Here is a 23,415-nt window from a genome sequence, read left to right on the forward strand (position 1 = left end):
CCGCCTGCTAGAATTTTCCTTAATTGGACACATGCCCGCCCCGCCATAAGGAAATTGGTCTTTGAAGTCTGAGGAAGGACGGCCACCAGAGAACAAAGTAAACACCTGCTAAACGCTGCCGCCCTGGAGGAGAAGCGACTCGGTGGGCTCGGCCAGCTCCTCAGAGCAGTGACGTCACCAGCACGGGCATCTTCCCTCTGCGCCTGCGCCGCAGCCCCATAGCGTTCGCGTCGGACTGGCGGGAGGGGGCCCCATGTTAACTATTGGCAAACGCGGGCTCAAAGCCCTCACTGAGCATGCGCACACCCGGCCGCTGCAGCCCTGCAGGCTGCCGAGCCCGAGTCGGTCCTGAAGCGGAAGTGCTCCTCCGGGCCAGTGTTGTAACGGTCTCCTCTGCAGCGAGCAGAAAATCTGTTGTCGAGAGAGAGGTTGAGGGGGCGAGAGCTAGGGGTGATGGCTGAGTGATGGGGAGTTCTAGGGGACGAGTGAAGGGGGATTTGTGGGGGTCATTGACGTGGGGGCTTGTGGGGTGAGTGATGGGGGACCGAGAGGTCAGTCAATGAGGGTATGTGGGCTCAGTGGTGGACAAAGTTATGGGGCTAGTCAGGGTTGAATGGGGCTTATTCAACTTTGACTTTTACACATTTTCCAGCACAGTGACCTGCGCTGAGGGTTCTTACGCATCCCTCAGGCCCCTCCTTCGGAGCGCCCCGCCTCTCCCTCTGCTCCTCTCCCCTTGCCCCAGCCCCTAGGTAGGGGCCTGGCGTGGATGCTCCAGCTGAAGTGAATCTGCATCCGAAGGCTTCCTTCCGGCTCCTGGGCAAGACGGCCCCAGTGAGGTGAGGAGAAGCAAGAGGCACCTGAGACGACTCACCTGCCCGGGGGCCTCGCGCAGAGCTGGGGCTGGGGGAGTGGGCGGGGCCTGGTGCTGCGCGATCTGGAGGGATGGGCTTAAAACGTCAAGGGGATAATAGTTTTAAAGTTCAGGTTTTTTGGCGTTTAATAAGTAAGTAAAACATTTTAATTATGGATTAATTAGAAAATAGAGGAAAAGAATCAAAAGGAACTAGTTTTATGCCCCTACATTTAAATGTCCATTCTTAGACATTTTTTAGTGTGTATAAGGGGTATTTGTAAACATTTAACATATAGTTTTCTAATGGGCTCCTGCAGTTTTATAACCTGCCTTTTTTTGCTTAGAAGTTTACTCTGATTCAGATTAAAAATTTATAACATTTAAAAACTTTTAATTTAGATATATGTACAGAAAAGTATACAGATAAGTGTACAGTTCCATACATTATTTTTAATAGCTACATAGCATTTCATTCCGTGTATTTTCTTATTAATCCCGTATTATGGGTCATTTACGATCATTTAAGTTTGGTATTGTTAAAATCAGTGCTGAGATGAAGGTACTTACAGAGAAATTATGATACAATATTTCATTAAGGAAAATATCTAGAAATACAATTTCTGCATCAGTATACAAGCGTGTATATATACATACATACATAAAACCTTTTGGGGGCTGGCCCGGTGGCACAGCGGTTAAGTGCACACATTCCGCTTTGGCAGCCCAGGGTTCGCTGGTTCAGACCCCAGGTGCGGACATGGCACCGCTTGGCAAGCCACACTGTGGTAGGTGTCCCACATATAAAGTAGAGGAAGATGGGCATCGATGTTAGCTCAGGGCCAGTCTTCCTCAGCAAAAAGAGAAGGAATAGCAGCAGTTAGCTCAGGGCTAATCTTCCTCAAAAAAAAACCTTTTTGTGTTAGATATTTACATGAGGAAAAGAGTCAAGAATACACAGGTAGTTGTTACAACTACGTGGTTGCCCACACCTCTGCAGAGCGGCCTCATGCACAGCTCGTGTCAGGGGATTTCTAGGCAGATAATTCTGGGCACTGGAAGCCTGATGGGGTCTCTCATATGCTCTACTGTTCTCCACTTTTCCAGCTCTGCCTTCACACATCTCTGCCTTTCCCCAGAAGAGCAGGAAATGGCTGCATCCCAGGTAAGTATGTTGTTTATCTGTTCTTTCCTCTATTTTATCATGGATGTGATGAGCTATGTAGGAATCTGTGACATAAAATAGGAAATTGTAGATAAGCAGTAGGAACAGGGGAAATGAGAGCAGTTCGAGGCCAAGGTAGAATGTAGAAGACTTAGGTGTGACAGATACTAATGTTGAGCTGCACATTTCTCTGTGAGCCTCTGGCAGCCAGAAGAAAATGTAACCAGTAACCTGACTCAGCTTACTTGTCAGGAGAGAGCACACCAAGTCCTCAGGGAAGTAAAGGTTTCCTACCCTTGCTTGCAAGGCATTTCTTTGCTGGGTCTTCATGTGGATGGTGGAATTGTCTTCCACCACAGCCTGCTGAGAAACGCAGTCCCTGGTTTCCTGCAGCTCTTTCCTATAGCCTTCCTCAGTGAGCTGGAGACATGATGTCGAAGTGTAATTTGGCACTGAAATATCGTAGGGAACTTGCTTGTCTTTCAAATGATTTTCTCGAAGTAATTTTCTCACTTGGACTTTTGATTCTCATTTGGCCAAGAGGCAGAGTTTTATCTTATCTGTAGTTTGATCTTTTCAAGAATGTCATATAAGTGGAATCGTATGGTATGTAACCTTTTTTTTAAAAAAAATTTATCTTGCTAGGATTTTGATAGGAATTGAGTTAAATCTGTAGATAAGTATGGGGAGCACTGATAACTTTATTATGTTGTGTCTTCCAATCCATGAACGTAGTATGTCTCTCCATTTATTTAGATCTTCTGGGTTTATTTCATCAATATTTTGTAATTTTCAACATACAGATCCTACACATGTGTATTAGTCTTCTCGGGCTGCCATAACAAAATGCTACAGACTGAGTAGTTTAAACAACAGAAGTTTATTTTCTCACCACTCTGGAGGCTGGAAGTCCCAGATCAAGGTGCCATCAGGGTTGGTTTCTGGTGAGAGTTCTCTTCCTGGCTTGTAGACAGTGGCCTTCTCACTGTGTCCTTACATGGCCTTTCCTCTGTGCTTGTGCAGAGAGAAAGAGAGATCTCTGGTGTTTCTTCCTTTTCTTATAAGGACACCAGTCCTACTGGATTAGAGCCTCATTCTTATGACCTCATTTAACCTTAATTCCCTGCTTAAAGGCCCCATCTCCAAATAAATTCACCTTGGGGGTTAGAGGTTCAACATAGGAATTTTGGGGGGACACAATTCAGTCTATAACAACATGTTTTGTTAGACTTATACATGTTTCATTTTTCAAGCTATTGTAAATGGCTTTGTTTTTTAAATTTCAGTTTCCAATATTCATTGCCAGTATATAGAAATATGATTGATTTTTGTTTGTTAAACTTTGCTATAGTCTGAATGTTTGTGTTCCCCTAAAATTCACATATTGGAATCCTAATGCCCGAGGTGATGGTGTTAGGAGGTGGGGCTTCCTCTTCTCCTTTATTTATTTACTTGTTTATGTCAGTAATACAAAATTTTTGTTTTTATTTTATTCAATGGAATACAATCCGTTATTGTCATTGTTTATTTTGATGCTCAATAGTCCCCAAGTTGGCCAGTGGGAGCCCCTTTAAGCTGGCTTTTTTGTTCTTCTGACACATTCCTCTAATTTTTGGAGCACTTCCTTACTTTCTGATGCAACAAGATGTTCCAGCCCTCATCTTTTACTTTCCCTGACCCAGGCCTGGAATCGGCCATTTCTCCAAGGAGCACTGGTTCCTATTAGTGGCTAATGATATATAGAAACCAAAATCTGGGTGCTAGGTGTGCTCATTGCCACCGGAGTGTCATTACTTCTAAGTTCTTTCAGTGGACAGAGCTTTGTATTTATATGTGTGTCTATTTATATGTCTGTGTTTGTGTGTGTGTATATATATATAACTAGACACATGCACACACAGACATATACATACACAGACAGACAGACTTTGAATTCTTACAATATCTCAGGAATCTTCCCAGTCTTCCCTTATTCCATATTTGCATCTCCCTTCTCCAACAGTGAGTGCACAGATCCTAGCATTAATATGTTGACTCTTTTGCTCAGCCTGACAATATACAGAAAGTAGAATCAGAATTCCTGCACCCACACCCGTGAAAAACCAACCTACTGAGTACAGTACATGGTTTGTTTGCATGCCTTTTATACTGAGGATATATAATCAGAGTACTCTGTTTAGAAGTCACTTGGATTGATTTTTCATTTTTCTCTTCTTTTTTTCCTATCCAGTGTGCTTATGTTATTTATTTGGTCAATAGTTAGGTTCATTTTTTGTTTGTATTCCATTTTAGATTTTATTTCTTTCTATTTTTGTTGATTTAATTTTATTCTTACCTTTATATGTAAAATGTTAATATGATTTGAAGAGACAAAACTATACAATATATATACACAGAATTGTCATCTCTCCTCTGTACCTTCTACCCCATTTTGGAGGCAACCAGTCTTGTTAGTTTCTGATTTATGCTTATGATGTTTCTTTTTAAAATAAGCAGATAAATGTATACTTTAAAAATTTCCCCTTACTGCTCAAAAGGTATTATACTTGATTTATAGACTCTTTTGCACTGTGCTTTTTTCCCTTAACAATATATCTTGGAAATTGCTCCATGTATATTTACAAATATCATCCTCATACAGTTTTAAAATTGAGATATAATTGACATATAACATTATATTAGTTTCAGGTGTACAAAATAATGATTTGATATTTGTATATATTGCAAAATGATCACCATAGTAAGTCTAGTTAACATCCATCACCACACTTAGTTACAAATTTTTTTTCTTGTGATGAGAACTTTTAGCAACTCTTAGCAACTTTCAAATATACACTACAGTATTATTAACTATAGTCACCACACTGTACATTACATCCCCAGGACTGACTTATTTTATAACTGGAAGTTTGTTCCTTTTCACTACCTTCACCTATTTTGTCCACTCCCCAACCCCTGCCTCCACCTGGCAACCACCAGTCTGTTCTCTGTATCTGTAAGATCATTTTGTTTTGTTTTGTTTTAGATTCCACATATAAATGACATCATATGTATCTGTCTTTCTCTGTCTGACTTATTTCACTTAGCATAATGCCCTCAAGGTCCATCCATGTTGCTGTAAATGGCAAGATTCCCTTCTTTTTTATGGCTGAATAGTATTCCATTGTGTATATCTATCTATCACGTTTTCTTTATCCATTCATCCATCAATGGACACTTGGGTTGCTTCCATGTCTTGGCTATTGTAAATAATGCTGCAGTGAACATGGGGGTGCAGATATCTTTTCCAGTTAGTGTTTTTGTTTCTTTTGGATAAATACCCAGAAGTAGAATTGCTGGGTCATATGATAGTTCTATCTAATTTTTTGAGAAACCACCATACTGTTTTCCATAGTGGCTGCACCATTTACCTTCCCACCAACAGTGCACAAGGGTTCCCTTTTCTCCACATCCTCACCAACACTTATTTCTTGTCTTTTTGATGATAGCCATTCTAACAGGTGTGAGGTGATAGCTCGTTGTGGTTTTGATTTGCATTTCCCTGATGATTAGTGATGTTGAGCACCTTTTCATATGCCTGTGGGCCATCTGTATATCTTCTTTGGAAAAATTTCTATTTAGGTCATCTGCTCATTTTTTAATCAGATTGTTTGTTTTTATGCTATTGAGTTGGATGAGTTCTTTATATATTTTGGATATTAACCTCTTATCAGATATATGATTTGAAAATATTTTCTCCAGTTCAGTAGGTTGTCTTTTCATTTTGTTGATGATTTCCTTTGCTGTGCAGAAGCTTTTGACTTTGATGTAGTAGTCCCATTTGTTTGTTTTTGGTTTTGGTGTCAAATCCAACAACTCATCACCAAGACTGATGTCAAGGAGCTCACTGTCTTTATTTTCTTGTGGGAGGTTTTTTGTTTTTTTTTTTTAAAGATTGGCCCTGAGCTAACATCTGTTGCCAATCTTCTTTTTTTTTCTTCTTCTTCTCCCAGAAGCCCCCCAGTATATAGTTGTATATTCTACTTGTGAGTTGTGAGTGCCTCTGGTTGTGCTAAGAGTTTTACAGTTTCAGGTCTTATATTCAAGTCTTTAATCCATTTTGAGTTAATTTTTGTGTATGGTGTAAGATAGTAGTCCAGTTTCATTCTTTTGCATGTGACTGTCCAGTTTTCCCAACACAGTTTATTGAAGAGATGTCCTTTCCCCATGGTATATTTTTGGCTCCTTTGTTGTTAATTAATTGACCATGTATGCTGGGTTTATTTCTGGGCTCTCTGTTCTGTTCCATTGATCTATGTGTCTTTTTTTATGCCAATACCATACTGTTTTGATTACTATAGCTTTATGATACAGTTTGAAATCAGGGAGTATGATGCCTCCAGATTTGTTCTTTCTTAAAATTCTTTGGCTTTTCAGTCTTTTGTGGTTCCATATGAGTTTTAGGATTGTTTATTCTATTTCTGTGACTCGTTCATTTTTATAGCTGCATAGTATTCCGTTAGTGTGTTCAACCATTCTCCTATGTACGTGGGAACTTTGGTTGTTTCCAGTATTTTGCAATTAAGAATAAGGCTGCAATGAAATATATTGTGCATATATTGTTTCCTTTTTGTACAGATATATCTTCTATATAAATTCCTACAAGTGGCATTGCTAGGTCAAAGGGTAAATAAAATTGGAGTTTTGTTAGATATTTCCAAATTCCCTTCTATAGGGGTTGCACTGTTTTCCATTCCCACCAACAGTGTATGATGGTACCTGTTTCTCTGTGGCTGCACCAACAGAGTATGTTGTCAGACTTTAAACATTTTCCAATCTGCTAGGTAAGAAATGGCATCCCTGTGCAGTTTCAATTCTCTTACTACAAGTGAAATTGAATATAATTTCATAAATTTAAGAGACATTTTATCTTTTTGTGAATTGTCTTATTTTTTTTTTTTGCCTTATTTTCTGTCAGGTATTTGGTCTTTTTTCCCCTTGAGTTTTAAGAGTTTTTGTTAATATATTAAGGATATTAATCTTTATCTTTGAGATGTGTTGCAACAGATTTTTCCCCCTAGTTTGTCATTTGTCTTTGGACTTATGTCTTTGGACTTGCAAAAGTGTTTTTATATTTTGTAGTTGTATTTATCAATCTTTTATTACATTTGGGTTTTTATTCAGTTAGAAAGTCTTTCCTCACACCCAGGCTATACAGGCATTCACCCATGCTTTCTTCTAGTACTTTGTGTGATTTCAGTTTTTTACATTTAGACCCCTGATGCATTTGACATTTATTCTTGTGTATGGCATGAGGTATGGATCCAGCTTAGCCTTTTCCAGATGGCTCTCCAGTTGTCCCAGTACCATGTATTAAGAAGTGTGCCCTTCACCTTGCGCTTTGAGAGAATGCCTGTATCAAAGTGTGTTCTGGTGTCTGGTAGGACTGCTTCCTCCCTCATAGTTTTTCTTTTATAGTGTTTTTCTAGCTCTTCTTGCACATTTATTTTTTTGATATGATCTTTAGTATTTCCTTATTTAGTGCCATTAAAAAGCTTGTTTTTTAATTGAAATCACATTAAATTTATCGTTAACTTAGGGATAACTGCATCTTTGTGACTTTGTGCCATTCTATCTGTGAAGAGTTTGACAACTATGAAGTTAGAAGGAACAGTTCCCATAAGAGACCACCCTCACTTCCGATACCAGTTGCAAGTTCAGGGGTCCCCAAGATCACCTTAGGTCTGGTAATTCGCTGGAAGGACTCACAGAACTCACTGAAGTCTATTATACTCCTGGTTATGGCTTGTTAGAGGGAGAAGACAGATTGGAATCTGCCAAGGGAAGAAGTGCATAGGGTAGGGTCCAAGAAAGTACCAAACACAAAGCTTCTGTTTTTCTCTCCCCATGGAGTCAGGATGTGTGACTTTTTCGGCATTGATATGTGATAGTATGCATGGAGTTCTGTCAACCAGGGAAGCTCACGTGACCCTCACCATTCAGAGTTTTTATTAGGGCTTCATTTTATAGGCATGATTGTCCACCTGGGGGCTCTCTGTCTCCAGCCCCTCTTGGAGTGACCCAAAGACCCCTACAAATCACGTTACTACACTATCCATGGTGACCCAAGGCCCCTATGAAAAATGTCCTTCCGTCCTTCCTTCCTTCCACTCCAGTCCATCCTTCCATTCTTCTTGTCTTCCTTCCACTCCAGTCCATCCTTTCTTCTATTCTTTCCTTCCTTCCTTCCATTTTAGTCCTTCCTTCCTTCTTTCCCTCCCTCCTTCCTTCCCTATCTATCTATCTTTGGCTATTTTAAAGAAATTATCATCAATTCCAATCTTCTTTAGTTTTTTATCAGGATTGGGTATTGAATTCTGTTTCAATATTTTTATATCAGCATTTCTTATATTAATTATATTAATCATATAAATTCTCTCCTTAGGTCTATTTAAATGGTGAATTACGTTAATGAATTTTCAATATTGAAATATCAGTATATACCTGGAATAAATCTTACTTGGTCATGATGTATTATTGTCTTAGTGTTGATTGATTTTGTTTGCTTATATTTTATTTAGGACTTTTGCACTGATGTTCATAAGTGAGATTGGTCTGTAGTTTTCCTATTTTGTACAATCTTAAATGAGTTTATGTATCAAATTTATACTCAATTCATGTGAGAATTTGGAAGCTTTCATTTCCTATGCTTGGGAAGAATTAGAGCACTTAGAGTCTTCTCAGGTCTTTTGTGAGCATGAGTCTTGTCCTGGGCATACAAGCCTTTCTGAGTCCTCTGTGCATGGATGTGTTTGAATGTGCTAGTTTCCTGAAGAATCTTTCTTAGCTTTCCCTCTCAGGCCTTAGGCAGTCTATTGTGTGTCTGGACTGCAATCTTTTGCCCCAGGCATCTGTGGGTTGTTAGTTTGCCTTGCAGCCTCTTAGAGCAGGCTGCTGCTTTTCTGGCCGGAGTTGTGAGTTAGGCAAAACAGAGACGGGTACCCTCATCAGTCCCTCTGGCAGCCCCCAGACAGGTAAGAACAGACACACGAATTTGTGAGGAAGGTCTGTTCTGTTCCCTCCAGACCAGGGAACAGGGTCCCACCCTGGGAACATGGACTGCTGCTGCTGTAAAACTGCCGCCCCTCATGGAAAGGGGTAGGGCAAGGGCAAGTAAAAATGCTGTGAGGTTTTTCCACCGTCTTTTTTTTTTTTTTTTTTTTAAAGATTGGCACCTGGGCTAACAACTGTTACCAATCTTCCTTTTTTTTTTTAAGGATTGGCACCTGGGCTAACAACTGTTGCCAATCTTTTTTTTTTTTTCTGCTTTATCTCCCCAAACCCCTCCTGTACACAGTTGTATATCTTAGTTGCATGTCCTTCTAGTTGTGGGATGTGGGACGCCACCTCAACGTGGCCTGACGAGCGGTGCCATGTCCGCACCCAGGATCCAAACCCGGGGCCGCTGCAGCGGAGCGCGCAAACTTAACCACTCAGCCACGGAGCCGGCCCGTCTTTTTTTTTTTTTTTTGTAGGGAAGGATTCACCCAGAGCTAACATCTGTTGCCAGTCTTCCTCTCTTTTTTTCCCTCCCCAAAGCCCCAGTACACGGATGTATATCCTAGTTGTAAGTCCTTCTAGTTCTTCTATGTGGGATGCCACCACAGCATGGCTACCGACAGCCGAGTGGTGTGGTTGCACACCCGGGCACCAAACCCGGGCCACTGAAAGGGTCAGAGCACTGAACTTTGACCACTAGGCCGTCAGGGCTGGCTGACCCACCATCTTTAGGTTGCCTTTTTCTTGTTTGCATGTTCGCTTTATTGCTGCAAACCTTTGACTATTTTCCAGAGTTCTGACTAAGTTGGTTCTGACAGTTTCTGCTTGTTTTTTGATGTTTCTGGGGGGAGGATGAGGGCTTGGAGCTGCCTACTCTGTCATTTTGCTGACGTCATTGTGGGGGGTGAATTTCTCATCACCTGAAATATTTTCTCATTTTCTGTTATTCCTGACAAAGCTTTGACTGGATCCAGACCGTTTGCATCTGTTTGTTTTGAGGACAGTGTTGGAGGTTGGGGTGGCTTGCATGATTCTCAGTTCAAGAGCACCCTCTTTTCTCAGTGAGGCAAAGTGCAATTTCCTTAATGGCTGACGCTCTGGGCACTATGGAGCGCCACTGTGCATGCTCCCACTTGTTTTCATTTGTTTTGGTCATTCTTTGTCTTACGTGACCCTGAACTTCCCTCTAGTTTTTTCCCTTCACTACCCAATCTCCAAATGGTTTTTCCTCGCTGCTTTTTATCCTCTGCTCCCTCAGAGGCAATGCTTTTTTGTGACTGCCACCTTGGGTCCTACACATCTTTCCTATAGCTGGTGCTCTGTTAGATCTGGCCAGTTTGTCAGTATTTTCATACTTACGGCAGATTTTCTCTTTCTAAGCATGATTTGAGCTTATCCTTAGGCTCTCTGCTCCCCTCTTCTGTTCGCTTGATTGTTTTTTCAGACCCTTCTCACACTCCAGAAAGGTTTACAGCAGTAGTTTGAAGGCAAGCTGAGCTGGAAATTGGTATTTGTGTTTTACTCGTAGGTAATTAGAAATTTGTAGTAGTCTCCATATTCTATTACAAGTTATAGTGCAGGTGTAGGTTACGTGTGGTTTTATTTGTTCTTCATGTTGATCTGTATAGTCTTGGAGGATATGTGGCGAGATTTGGATTTACACAGATGCAGTTATTCTAGATTAACTAGAAACTCCTTAATTTTTTTTAAATAAAAAAACTTTTATTTAAAAAATTTTTTTAATAAAAACAAGATATAATTTGTATACAGTAAAACAGACCCTCTTTAGCGTACAGTTCTGCAAGTTCTGACAAACTCGTACAGTAGGTGACCACGACCACAATGAAGATAGAGAACAGTTCTGTCGCCTCCCAATACTTCCCCTTTGTAGTCAGTCCCTTGCTGCACCCTGGGCCCTGGTGGTCACTGATATACTTTTGGTTTCTATAGTTTTGCCTTTCCCATAATGTCGTATAAATGGAATCATACAGTATGTAGCTTTTTGAATCTAGCTTCTTTGACTTAGCGTAATGCATCTGAGGTGCATCATGCTGTTGCCTGTATCATTCGTCCTTTTATTTTTATTGCTGAGTAGCATCACACTGTATGGATTCCAGTTTGTTTCTCTCTTCAGTGGTTGGACACCATTTGGGTTGTTTCCAGATTTGGGTGATTACAAATATAGCTGCTATATAAGTGTTCGTGTACAGATTTGGGGGTTTATATAAGTTTTCATTCCACTTGAGTAAATACACCTGTGAGTGGGATTGCAGGGTTGTATGGGAGTAGATGCTTAATTTCATAAGAAACTGGAAAACTGTTTTCCAAAGTGGCTGTGCCATTTTGCGTTGCTGCCTGTGATACACGAGAGTTGCGGTTGTCCCACACCCTCACCAGCAGGTTTTTTTCCCATTCTAATAGGTGTGTTGTGGTATCTCATTGTGGTTTTAATTTGCAGTTTCCTCATGGCTAATGATGTTGGGCATCTTTGTATGTGCTTATTTGCCATTTGTATATTTCCTTTGGTGAAGTATCTCTCTTTTACCTTTTTTTGTTTTTTAGTTTTCAGAGTTCTTTATATATTCTCAATACAACTTCTTTGCTGGATATGTGATTTGTAAATATTTTCTTCCATTCGTGGCTTTTTGTTCTCTTAACAGTGTCTTTTGAATTTTGGTGTCACATCTAAGAAATATTTGGCTAACCTAAGGTTAAAAAGATTTTCTCTTAGGAATTTTATAGGTTTAGATTTTTTTTTTAAAGATTTTATTTTTTCCTTTTCCTCCCCAAAGCCCCCCGGTACATAGTTGTATATTCTTTGTTGTGGGTCCTTCTAGTTGTGGCATGTGGGATGCTGCCTCAGCGTGGTCTGATGAGCAGTGCCATGTCCGCACCCAGGATTCGAACCAACGAAACACTGGGCCGCCTGCAGCGGAGCGCGCGAACCCAACCACTCGGCCACGGGGCCAACCCCTATAGGTTTAGATTTTACATTTAGGTCTGTGATCCAACTTGAGTTAATTTTTATATATTTTGGTGGTATGCGTTGAAGTTCTTTTTTTTTCCTGCATATGGCTATCCAATTGTTCCAGCACCGTTTGTTGAAATTCAGAACTCCCATTTTCCATTGAATTGCCTTTGCACTTCTGTTGAAAATAATTTTTAAGTAGAAAGATATAAAGTACATTTAATTATAACATACATGAAGTGCAGTTTATAAGTGTACAGCTTGATGAATTACCACAAAGTGAATACACCCTGTAGCCACCCCAGGTCAACATCAGAACATAATTAAGACCTCCAAATGCCCACTGATGCCCTCTCCCAGTCAATACCACCCCTGAAGGTAATCACTCTCCTGACTTCTAACGTCATTGCAACGATTGGCCTTGCTGGTTCCCTTACTATGTATAGATAGAATCACGCAGTATGGACTCTTTTGATCTGGATTCTTTTACTCATCAGTACATCTGTGAGAATCATCTCTGTTGGATATGCAGTTGTAGTTCATTCATCTTCATCACCGCACAGTATTCCATTGAATGACTGTGCCACAATTTACCCATTGTGTTGTTGAGGGGCATTTGGATTTTTTCCACCATTTACTATTAGAAATTGTTTTCTAGAGCACATGTGCATGATTTTCTCTAAGGTGTGTACCTAAGAGTAGAATTGCTGGGTCATAGTGTATGCAAATCATTAACTTCAGTAAATAATGCCCAAACTGTTTCCTCAAGCAGTTATACCAGTTTATATTCCTACTAGCAGTGTGTGAGAGTTCCCATTTCAGCACAATCTTATGGTATTTTGATCTGCTTAATTATAACTTTTCTGGTAGACGCATAGTGGTGTCCCCGTGTGGCTTAAATTTTCACTTACCTGAGTGGGTTGAGTAAGGGGGTTGAGTACATTTCAGTGGTTACCTGAATGCTAATGAGGTTGAGTGCATTCTCTTATGTTCATTGGTCATTTGGATTTTCTTTGTAGTGAAGTACCTCTTCACATCTCTTGTCTATTTTTCTCTGTTGTCTGTATATTTCTTATTGATTTGTACGGGTTATTTTATAGGTTCCAGATCAGATCCCTTTACTACTTGTGAATGTTGCAGATAATCTCCTCATCTATAGCTTGCCTTTTTACTGTTGTACTTTTTTTTTTCAAGATTGGCCCTGAGCTAGCATCTGTTGCCAATCTTTTTCTTTTTGTCGTCTTCTTCTCCCCAAAGCGCCCCCCAGTACATAGTTGTATATTCTAGTTGTAGGTCCTTCTGGTTCTGCTGTGTGGAATGCCGCCTCAGCATGGCTTGATGAGCTGTGCTAGGTCCGTGCCCAGGATCTGAACCGGTGAAACCCGAGGCCACTGAAGCAGAGTGCATGAACTTAACCACTTGGCCATGGGGCTGGCCTCTCTTGTACTTTTAATCTTGTAACATTTATAAGTCTTTTCTTTTTGAGTAGTGCTTTTCACGTCTTGTTTTAGAATTCTTTCCGTACCCCAAGACTATGGAAACATTTTCCTATATTATATTCTAGACACTTTATTGTGTTACCTTTCTTTTTTTCTCCCCAAAGCTCCACTACATAGTTGTATATCCTAGTTGTAAGTCTTTTTTTAATGTGTGTGTATGTGTGTGTTACCTTTCACATTAGATTTATAATTTACCTGTAGCTGAGTTTTGTGTATGGTGAGAGTTAGGGGTTAAATATCATTTTTCCCATATAGATATCCAGTAACCCATCCACATTTATTTGAACCCATCCTCATCCTCTCCCCATGCTTTGCAATGCCAACTTTGTCATAACTCAGGTGTCCATACATATTTGGATTCTCTTTTTAGTTCTACTGGACTATTTGTCTATCCTTGTGCTAATACCACATTGTCTTACATATTCTATTACTTAATGGAATAGTTTTTCTGTTATGATTCGTGATTTTCCCACAAAGTAGGCATCCTGTGTTAAGTCATCATCGTGAACTGGGAACTCAATCAGAAATCCTCATCACCCAGTGGTCAGCATTTTAGAATAAAAGGCATGTGCAATTACAGGGACTTCTAACATTTGAGGACGTCGCTGTGGATTTCACCCAGGAGGAGTGGCAGTACCTGAACCCTCCACAGAGGACCTTATACAGAGATGTGATGCTGGAGACCTATAGCAACGTGGTCTCCGTGGGTAAGAATGGCTCCCTCAGGTAATTGCGCTGTTTATTATTATTGTGTCTGATAGAGGGCCTTTCCTTTCTCAATTTCGGAACTCACAAGTTTCTGAACTGCTTAAAGAGTTTGACACTGAATTCCAGAGGTTAAAGTTCCTTTTCCCCCTTTGCTTTCCTGTCAGGGTGTTTGTGAGCTCAAAACCCAGGTGAAATGGTTTGACTTGCTACTGTGTCAAGTGATAGGTCCCTTGTGCTGTCCCAAACTCCCCCTTCCTCTTTCTCGGAGGCTCTGAAGACCAAGGAGGTATCGCTGTCATTTCTCATTAGCAGGGCAGCAGGTTACCAAACCAGACCTCATCCTCAAATTGGAGGTGGAAGAGCCGTGCCCAGCAGAAAGAAAAATCCCAGTTTGGAGCTTTCCAGGTAAGTGGATTGACCCAAGCTATGGGGACATGAGGTCCCAGCTTGTCAGTCAAGGCTGAGGGTCTCTGAAAGGGCTTTCAGGAGTATCTTGGAAAGGTCATGGCCCTTTGATGCTGTTGGAGGACAGGGACATGAACACCTCAGACATAAGGCTGACACCCTCTCCCCCTGTCCCACATCTTCCAGACCATTCTCCTTAAGTGGTGCTCACCCACAAGTTTCTGCACAGCTCCTTTTCGCGGTATATAAGTGTCGTGTAAATGCCAATCCCCTTGTCCCCCAGCCCTGCCCCATTTCTCACTGCCGTATCTGAAGCCAGGCTGCATTAGTCACAGGCCTAGACGCTAATGTTCTAAGTCCAGATTAGACTACCTGCTTCCATTTAGCTTAGATAGTCCCATCAGATTTGCTCTCCTAAAACATCTTATCTCTTTTTAAAAATAGCTTTATTGAGATATAATTCACATACCATACAATTCATTCTTTTGAAGTATACAAATTCAGTGATTTTTAGTATATTCACAGAGTTGTGCAACCATCACCACTATCTAATTCTAGAACGTTATCATTACCCCTAAAAAGAGACCCCTATGCCTTATCAGTCACTCTCCATTCCCTCCTTCCTCCAGCCCCTGGCAGCCACTAGTCTACTTTCTGTGTCTGTGGATTTGCCCATTCTGGACATTTCATATAAATGAACCATACAAAATGTGGCCTTCTATGTCTGGTTTCTTTCACTTGGCATGTTTTCAAGGTTCATCCATATTGTAGCATGTATATAATTTTGGAATATACATAATTTTAGCATGTATATAATTTTGTAGCATGGATATAATTTTGTTTATCCATTTTGTTAACACATTTTCTTTATCTGTTCATCTGTTGATAGACATTTAGTTTCTTTCCACTTTTTGGCTATTACAGATAATACTGCTATGAACATTCATGTAGAAGTTTTTGTGGTGATGTATGTTTTCATTTCTTTTGAGTACATACATAGGAGTGGAATTGTTGGACCACGTTATAACTGTGTGTTTAACATTTTGTGGAACTGCTAAACTGTGTGAATATCCTGTTCCTCCAAAATTTTTACCCAGTAGCTTTTAACATTCACTGATGATTCTTGCCTGAATTAATTATTACTAAGATAGTTGGTAAAAATGGTAAATTTTCTATCATTCCTTCTACATTTGTAAGTTGGCGCTCTTCTGTAAAGAACTCTCCCTCGTCCTATCTGCATTAATTAATTAATTTTAGTATCAGCATAGGCACATAGGTTTTTATTTTTCAGTGTGTTATAATCCGTTCCTGTCTACTGTTGTTATTCATTTTGATGTTCAAATTGTCTTCAGTTTGCTAGTAGGAGTCCCTTCAGCTGACTCCTCTGTCTTTTGACATGTCCCCATCATTCTTTGAGCACTTTCTGGCGGGTTCACAGTGTACTTTCTGCATTTCAGAGCTGGAATCAGCAGCTTCTCCCAGGATCCCCAGTCCCTTTAGTGAGGAATGGTGCTGGGAAATGAGGACTCGGTGCTGGGTGTGCTCGTAGCTACTTGGGTCCTTGTTTCTTAGAATCGACAGATGATTCCCCTCCATCTGTCTTTTTCCCCTTGTATTTTTTTTTAAAGATTTTATTTTTCCTTTTTCTCCCCAAAGCCCCCTGGTACATAGTTGTATAGTTTTAGTTGTGGGTCCTTCTAGTTGTGGCATGTGGGATGCCGCCTCAGCGTGGCTTGATTAGCAGTGCCATGTCCGTGCCCAGGATCCGAACCCGAGAAACCCTGGGCCACTGAAGCAGAGCACGCAAACTTAACCACTGAGCCACGGGGCCGGCCCCTCCCTTGTATTTTTTTAAGAAACTGAATCATGTCATTAGTTTTCTGCATTCTGGATTTAGCTCATAAGTACCCCATGGTGGTATCTGACATATTCCTCTGTCCCCTCTTTTTCTTGTAAATTGGTAGTTAGATCTCAAAGCTTCATCACATTCAGGGTTTTATTTTTTTCTTTTAGCAAGATCATTTCCTAGCTGGTGTAACATACTTCCATCAGGAGGCATTGTAATGCGTGGTTGTCTCTTTTTTCTATGTTATGAGTCATTGGTGATGATTACTTAGATCCATTAATTAATTAATGGTTGCAAAGTGGTGATATTCTAATTCTGTCATTCCTTCTTTGTTATTAGCTGGAATATTTCTATAAAGAGGGATTGCCCTCCATCTATTATTTGGTTAGATGTTAGTTACATATGAGTTACATATTGTACAGAATAGGTACATAGTAAACATATGAGTTATATATGTTTTTCCATTTATTTACCAGTTTTCAAAATAATGAGTTGGTTTTGTAGCATCATTCAAAGGTGACCAGTATGTCTTTTTTTGAGTATCACTTATGGACTTATGACTTTAAACATTTTTCTGTTTTAATCCATTGGCTTACCCTTATTATGAATCACACTGCCCCATCTCTGGCCAGTGGAAACCTCTTCAAAGTGCTTCCTGAGTCTTTGGTAGCTTCTTTACTTTCTGGTGTTACAAGAGTTCCAGGCTCATTTTATATATTTCCTGTCTCTGACCTGGAATCAGCCATTTCTCTGAGGAGCCCTGGTTCTTTGTAGTGGTAAATAATGTTTTGAGACCACAATTTCGATATTAGGGAATTGTTTCTAGGCCTTTCCATTGACCGAGCTAGGAACTATATAAAAAAAGATTTTTAAGAGAAAATACATCATGTATTCAAATTGATATTTCCAAATCAAATTCTAGACCTAAAGATTGTTAATTTCCTAATCTTATATCTGATGGTAGTACTGTTAGTATTGTTCTGAGACTGCTGAATGTGTATAGTGGGTGGAATCAATTGCAGTAATCATGTTGGTGCCGTTGAGAATCAAGACTTTTCAGCATGGTTGTTAGGACATACAGATGAAGGGGTATTTAATATTATTAGGGGATCCTTTTATATTGAATTTTACTTTATGATTATATGAAATATTTATAAAATATTTACTTTGTTCCAAAGTCAAATCTCGAAAACAACGTATATTCAAGAAGTCCAGCTTCATCCCCTGTCCATCCCACTCCCTTCCTCCCCCCAAAGGTAACCACTTATGAAAATTTAAAGGTTTATCTTTCCATTGTTTTTTACACTATGAGCCTATATAAATATATATCTCTATATTTGTTTCCTTCCTTAGAAAAATGTTAGCCTACTATGCATAGTTTTATTCATCTTCTTTTTTTCACTTAATATTCAAGGACATGGTAAACATATTGAGATATTCCTTATTTCTTTTTATAGTAGTGGCTCCTAATAATCATAATAGTAGTAGTAGTTGTTGTCATTGTTGTAGTAGTAGTAATGTAGTAATTGTTCTAGTAAACGTTTGAAAGTACTTGCTATGTGTCATGTATACCCTGTTATAAGTAAGTGGATCCCATTAATAAACATTTGGGTGGGCACTGTTAGAATTCATGTTTTCCAGGTGGGCGAGTAAGATACAAAAAGGTTAGATTACCTGCCTAAGGTCGCAGAGCAAGTGAAAGGCTGAGGCAGGATTTGATCCTGGGCTAGAGAGCCCATGAGCCTAGCACGCCTGCTACGCTGCTTCTTACTACCCAACGAAGTCCAGATTCAGTAGGTCCTTGGTGGAGCTTGGGTCCCATCAAATGCATTTTGTAAAAGCTTTTCCTGTGACTCTGATTTTCACTCCTAGTTTAGAACTAGTGCTTTACTATCCAAAGAAAGGAAGTAATAAGAAGAGAAACCACAGATGCATGATCCATTTTAAAATTCAGTATTACTATTGTAAATGTTATCCTTATTAAATCTAAGTGGTAATATGAGTAGTTATTGTACTCTTTTTTCAACTTTTCTGTATGGTTGAATATTTTCATATAAAACTTTAGGGAGAAGTGAGAAGAAGAGTAAACTACAAAAAAGGATAAAAATTCAGTATATGTGCAAAAAGTATTTACCATATTTTATGAACTTGAAGATACCGTGGATTTAAGACACACCACTAAGAAAGAAAAATTGCCACCAGTTAATTTTTGACATGTCATTGATTGTAAGGTGCATCTGGATTCAGATATGTTAAAATGTGGACTAATATACATCTTGCAATTGATGAAATGTGGTATATTAAAGGCAACACTTTGCAATTTTAATTTTCTAAATGAGTGGTACAGATGACCAACTACTTTAGAAGTTAATAAAAATTAGTTATAGAGCAAGAGCAGGGTAAACTTTTTTGAAAAGACTGAACTGCCTCTTGAAAGTTTTCTATATTCTGAATAGAGCAAAATGTGGAGGACTGGGGTATGTCGGTGGTGGAACATGCGGAAGGGTTTGGAGTTAATAAGAGACATAGTTTTCAGTGGAAATAGTGTAGACAGGTGCAGAAGGTGGTGTCGAAGAACTGTGAATGCAAGCTTAGATGGATAGAAAAGTGAATCCAGATTGGGCAAAGATCTTTAGGTTTTTCTTTGTTTTGTAAGACTAATTATTCTACATCTTTCTCTCATTTACTGAGAATGTGGATTCAGGATTCTTGTAAGATTTGAGTCCACAATTCACACAGTTGCATTTCTACCTAGGTGGAAATAGTATAAGTCAGGTACAGTTAAGAGTTCATATGATAAATGAAGGTAAGGGGTGATAAGGTCCTCAGAGTTGATGGAAATCAGAGATAATGCAGAAGTGGAGGTAAGAAAGACTGAGGCGTCAGGGTGAGATTGTTCTTGGTAACACAAAGGCTAGCACGTGGGAGTTTAGTAAAAGAACAGGATTCGATGGTCAAGATTCTCTCTCTAGGAACTCTGATAAAATGAGATAATAGTAACAGCTTTCATATGGCATGGCATTTCTAAAGAAGGTCCATTCTATAATGTTAAAGTATAAAAATGGTTTACTGTACTTCTTTCTAGAAGAAGCCTGCCAAGTTGATGAACAGATTGAGAGACAGCACCAGGATGATGAAGATAAATGTATCTTGATGCAAGTTGGATTCCCTGATGAGAAAACAGTTACCACCAAGAGTGACCATGACTATAATGAATTTGGAAGCACACTTCACCTGAGTACAAACCTTGTCGTTTCAATACAAAGACCCCATAAATATGAGTCATTTGGAAATAATATGGTAGATAATTTAGACTTATTTAGTAGAAGCTCTGTAGGAAAGAAACATGATAATGGATGTGCAAAATTATTCTTCCATACTGAGTACGAGAAAACAACTCCTGGAGTGAAACCCTATGGATATAAAGAGTGTGGAAAGGCCCTCAGGCGAAAGAAAGGTCTTAGTCTACATCAGAGGATTAAAAATGGAGAGAAGCCCTTTGAATGTACTGCATGTAGGAAAACCTTTAGCAAGAAGTCACACCTCATTGTACATTGGAGAACTCATACGGGAGAGAAACCCTTTGGATGTACTGAATGTGGAAAAGCCTTTAGCCAAAAATCTCAGCTCATCATACACCTGAGAACTCATACAGGAGAGCGACCCTTTGAGTGTCCGGAATGTGGAAAAGCCTTCAGAGAAAAGTCAACTGTCATCATTCATTACAGGACTCACACAGGAGAGAAACCTTATGAATGTAATGAATGCGGAAAAGCCTTCACTCAGAAGTCAAACCTCATTGTCCATCAGAAAACGCACACAGGAGAGAAGACTTACGAATGCACTAAATGTGGGGAATCTTTCATACAGAAGCTTGATCTAATTATACATCATAGTACTCATACAGGGAAGAAACCCCATGAATGTAATGAGTGTAAGAAAACTTTCAGTGATAAGTCAACTCTCATTATACATCAAAGAACTCATACGGGAGAGAAACCTCATAAATGTGCTGAATGTGGGAAGTCTTTCAATGAGAAGTCAACCCTCATTGTGCATCAGAGAACTCATACAGGAGAGAAACCCTATGAATGTGATGTGTGTGGAAAAACTTTCACCCAAAAGTCAAACCTCGGTGTACATCAGAGAACTCATTCAGGAGAGAAACCTTTTGAATGTAATGAATGTGAGAAAGCGTTCTCTCAGAAATCCTATCTCATGCTACACCAGAGAGGTCATACAGGGGAGAAGCCCTATGAGTGCAATGAATGTGAAAAAGCATTTTCCCAGAAATCATATCTCATTATACATCAAAGAACTCATACAGAAGAAAAACCCTATAAATGTAATGAATGTGGCAAAGCCTTCAGAGAAAAGTCAAAGCTCATTATACACCAGCGAATTCATACAGGAGAGAAACCCTATGAATGTCCTGTATGTTGGAAAGCTTTTAGCCAGAAGTCACAGCTCATAATACATCAGAGAACACACACAGGAGAGAAACCCTATGCATGCACTGAGTGTGGCAAAGCTTTCAGAGAAAAATCAACATTCACAGTACACCAGAGAACTCATACCGGAGAGAAACCCTATAAGTGTGCAGAATGTGGGAAAGCCTTTACCCAAAAATCAAACCTTATTGTACATCAGAGAACACATACAGGAAAGAAGGCCCATGGGAAAGGCCACACCCGAAAGTCAAAGCTCATTGCACACTAGAGAGTAAATCGACAGTGCCTGTTACATACACTGAAGGAAAGCTTTGTTGATTTAATTAACATTTTAAAAGTATGTTCTGACTTCTGGTTTAAATATGGGGAGTAAAATCAGCCTTTTCTTTTCATCTCAGGCTTCACCCAAAAGCTACAGGGGGAAAAAGCAGCAGAAGTGTAATCTCTGACAAAATTAGAAGAGAGCTGAAACCCTGATGAGAGGGCTGCCAGAGGCAGAGGAACTCAAGTACCAGCACAGGAGACTCACAACAGAGAGAACTCTCATGGCTGCAGATGTGAGACGGGACTGGGAAGGAGTCTTAGCTGGGGTTCAGGCTATACCCTGAGGGCAAGACTATACACATACACAACAGCAGTACCAGAGGGCATGGGCTGCTGGGAGGTAGGAGGTCTCCTGGACCCATTTGGGGTCTGAGAAGAGACAGGCAGGGGCTTCGACAAGGAATCACTCGGACAAGCCGTACTTGCAGAAAGTAGCTTGTGCTCACAGGAGGAGCAGTTGGCGGGGGCTAGGGCAAGAGAAGGGAGTGCTCCTTGTGAAGGACCCTACAGCTGCCCCTGTTTGCTGACGTGGGAGATGTCAAGTTGAAACGACTACCAAATGGAAAAAAAAAATCCCAGTTGTAAGAAAAACTCTGATCTGCCCAGAATGCGGCCCCTGTTTCTTCTACCACATGAACCTCCAGAAAACATCAAGTCCAGAAAAAACTATTCAAAGTGGAATGATTCCAAAGTAATCAAAACCATGAATGCACATGGCTTGTGAGCCAGCAGTCCCCCTTCTAGGAATGTATATACTCATGCATGTACAGAATGACGAACACAGAGGGATTCACTGATCCACTGTTTATAAAAACAAAAGGTGGAAAGCTGTCCAAATGACACCACCAGGGATCTGGTTCCTGAAATCCTGGTACATTCATACAGCAAACTCCTAGGTAGACAAAAATGCATAAATATATAAAGAGAACTTGGACACCATTTGTGTAGTGATGTGGGATGGTCTCCAGCATACATTATTAGGCGAGAAAAGCAAGGTGCAGGATAATGAATATAATATGCTACCATTTGTATCTAAAAAGGAGAACCAATAGTAAGTACATAGTTGAGTGTATATGCACAAACTATCTGGGGAAGGATACACGAGAAGCTGGGAACCCTGAATACCTCTGGGAAAGGGAAGGGGAAGTGGGTGGCTGGGAGGATGGAATTGGGAGGGAGACAATTGTATACCCTTTGATAACTTTTGAAAATTATAGTATGTGGATGTACTACCTTTTCAATAAATAAAACTTTTTAAAAGGCATATTTCTATCACTGTTATAATGAAGTCAGATTCTAGATACAGGATTTCATAATATTTAATACAGATATGCTAAATGTGGAGTTTAAGTTTTTGGAGTGAATAAATTGCATAATCAGTCATAGAGAATGGTAGATAACCAATCAGTTCCAAAGGCACACAGGCATTACTTTCCTGAGGGTGCCAGAGAAACTGATTCTTGTCCTGGTGGCGTAGTGGTTAAGTTCACGTGCTCTGCTTCGACAGCCCAGAGTTTGCTGGTTCGGATCCCGGGTGCAGACCTAGCACTGCTCGTCAAGCCACGCTGTGGCGGCGTCCCACATAAAATAGAGGAAGATTGGCACAGATGTCAGCTCAGCAACAGTCTTCCTCAAGCAAAAAGAGGAAGATTAGCAACATATGTTAGCTTAGGGCCAGTCTTCCTCACAAAAAAATAAAGAAATAAAAAAATAAAGTGATTCTCCGGTCAGATGGGACCACATTATGCAAACCTAAAATAATTGAAACTGGAACACATTTCTTCTTTAGTATGCACAGTGAGAGCTATGAAAATATCCTGTACTAAAGGCCACCAAGGTCTTTCCATATCTTAACAAAATAATTTAAATTACTTCATTCATATGTGTGTGTGTATTCTTTTTACAAGAGAGATAAAGCATGAATCCAGGGAGAAGTTGAGTAACTTACCCCCCAGGTCACACTACTGTTGGTGACAACATTTTCCAAAGTGAGAGATTGAGAGCCATGGTCTGAATGGACACAGCCAAAGACCACATAACACGTCTGCTCCAGAGCAAGAGGTCCAACTGTGTGAATGACTGTGTTTGTGGCCCTCGTGCCTCTGTGGTTTTTCACTGGGCCATCTCTGTGGTGGAACTGGGCAGCTCAAGCTGTGTA

The 23,415-nt window shown here is 40.0% G+C and overlaps 1 protein-coding gene across 8 annotated transcripts; it reads left to right on the forward strand.

Annotated features, from left to right (window-relative positions):
- The first annotated feature begins 299 nt into the window (after positions 1–299).
- On the forward strand, positions 300–22,247 carry ZNF182 (zinc finger protein 182). Of its 8 annotated transcripts, none has more exons than XM_070502742.1 (6): positions 300–428; positions 653–839; positions 1,961–2,018; positions 14,088–14,230; positions 14,541–14,636; positions 19,568–22,247. In XM_070502742.1, exons 4-6 carry the CDS (start codon positions 14,197–14,199, stop codon positions 21,199–21,201), a joined length of 1,764 nt encoding a protein of 587 aa, XP_070358843.1. In that variant the 5' UTR covers positions 300–428; positions 653–839; positions 1,961–2,018; positions 14,088–14,196; the 3' UTR covers positions 21,202–22,247. The 8 variants fall into 8 exon arrangements, with proteins under 8 accessions (XP_070358843.1, XP_070358844.1, XP_014699076.1 ...); XM_070502743.1 differs by having other exon boundaries at positions 19,571–22,247; XM_014843590.3 differs by having other exon boundaries at positions 14,104–14,230.
- Positions 22,248–23,415: the final 1,168 nt, after the last annotated feature.

Source organism: Equus asinus, chromosome X, assembly GCF_041296235.1.
Source record: "Equus asinus isolate D_3611 breed Donkey chromosome X, EquAss-T2T_v2, whole genome shotgun sequence".
NCBI classification, from domain to species: Eukaryota; Metazoa; Chordata; class Mammalia; order Perissodactyla; family Equidae; genus Equus; species Equus asinus.

Bases quoted from the DNA above. Each gene is read 5' to 3' on its own strand.
- ZNF182 (XM_070502740.1), top strand. The intron at 14,231-14,540 runs GTAAGAATGGCT...ATTTCTCATTAG, and splicing joins TAGCAACGTGGTCTCCGTGG to CAGGGCAGCAGGTTACCAAA. The intron at 17,739-19,567 runs GTAACCACTTAT...ACTTCTTTCTAG, and splicing joins CTCCCTTCCTCCCCCCAAAG to AAGAAGCCTGCCAAGTTGAT.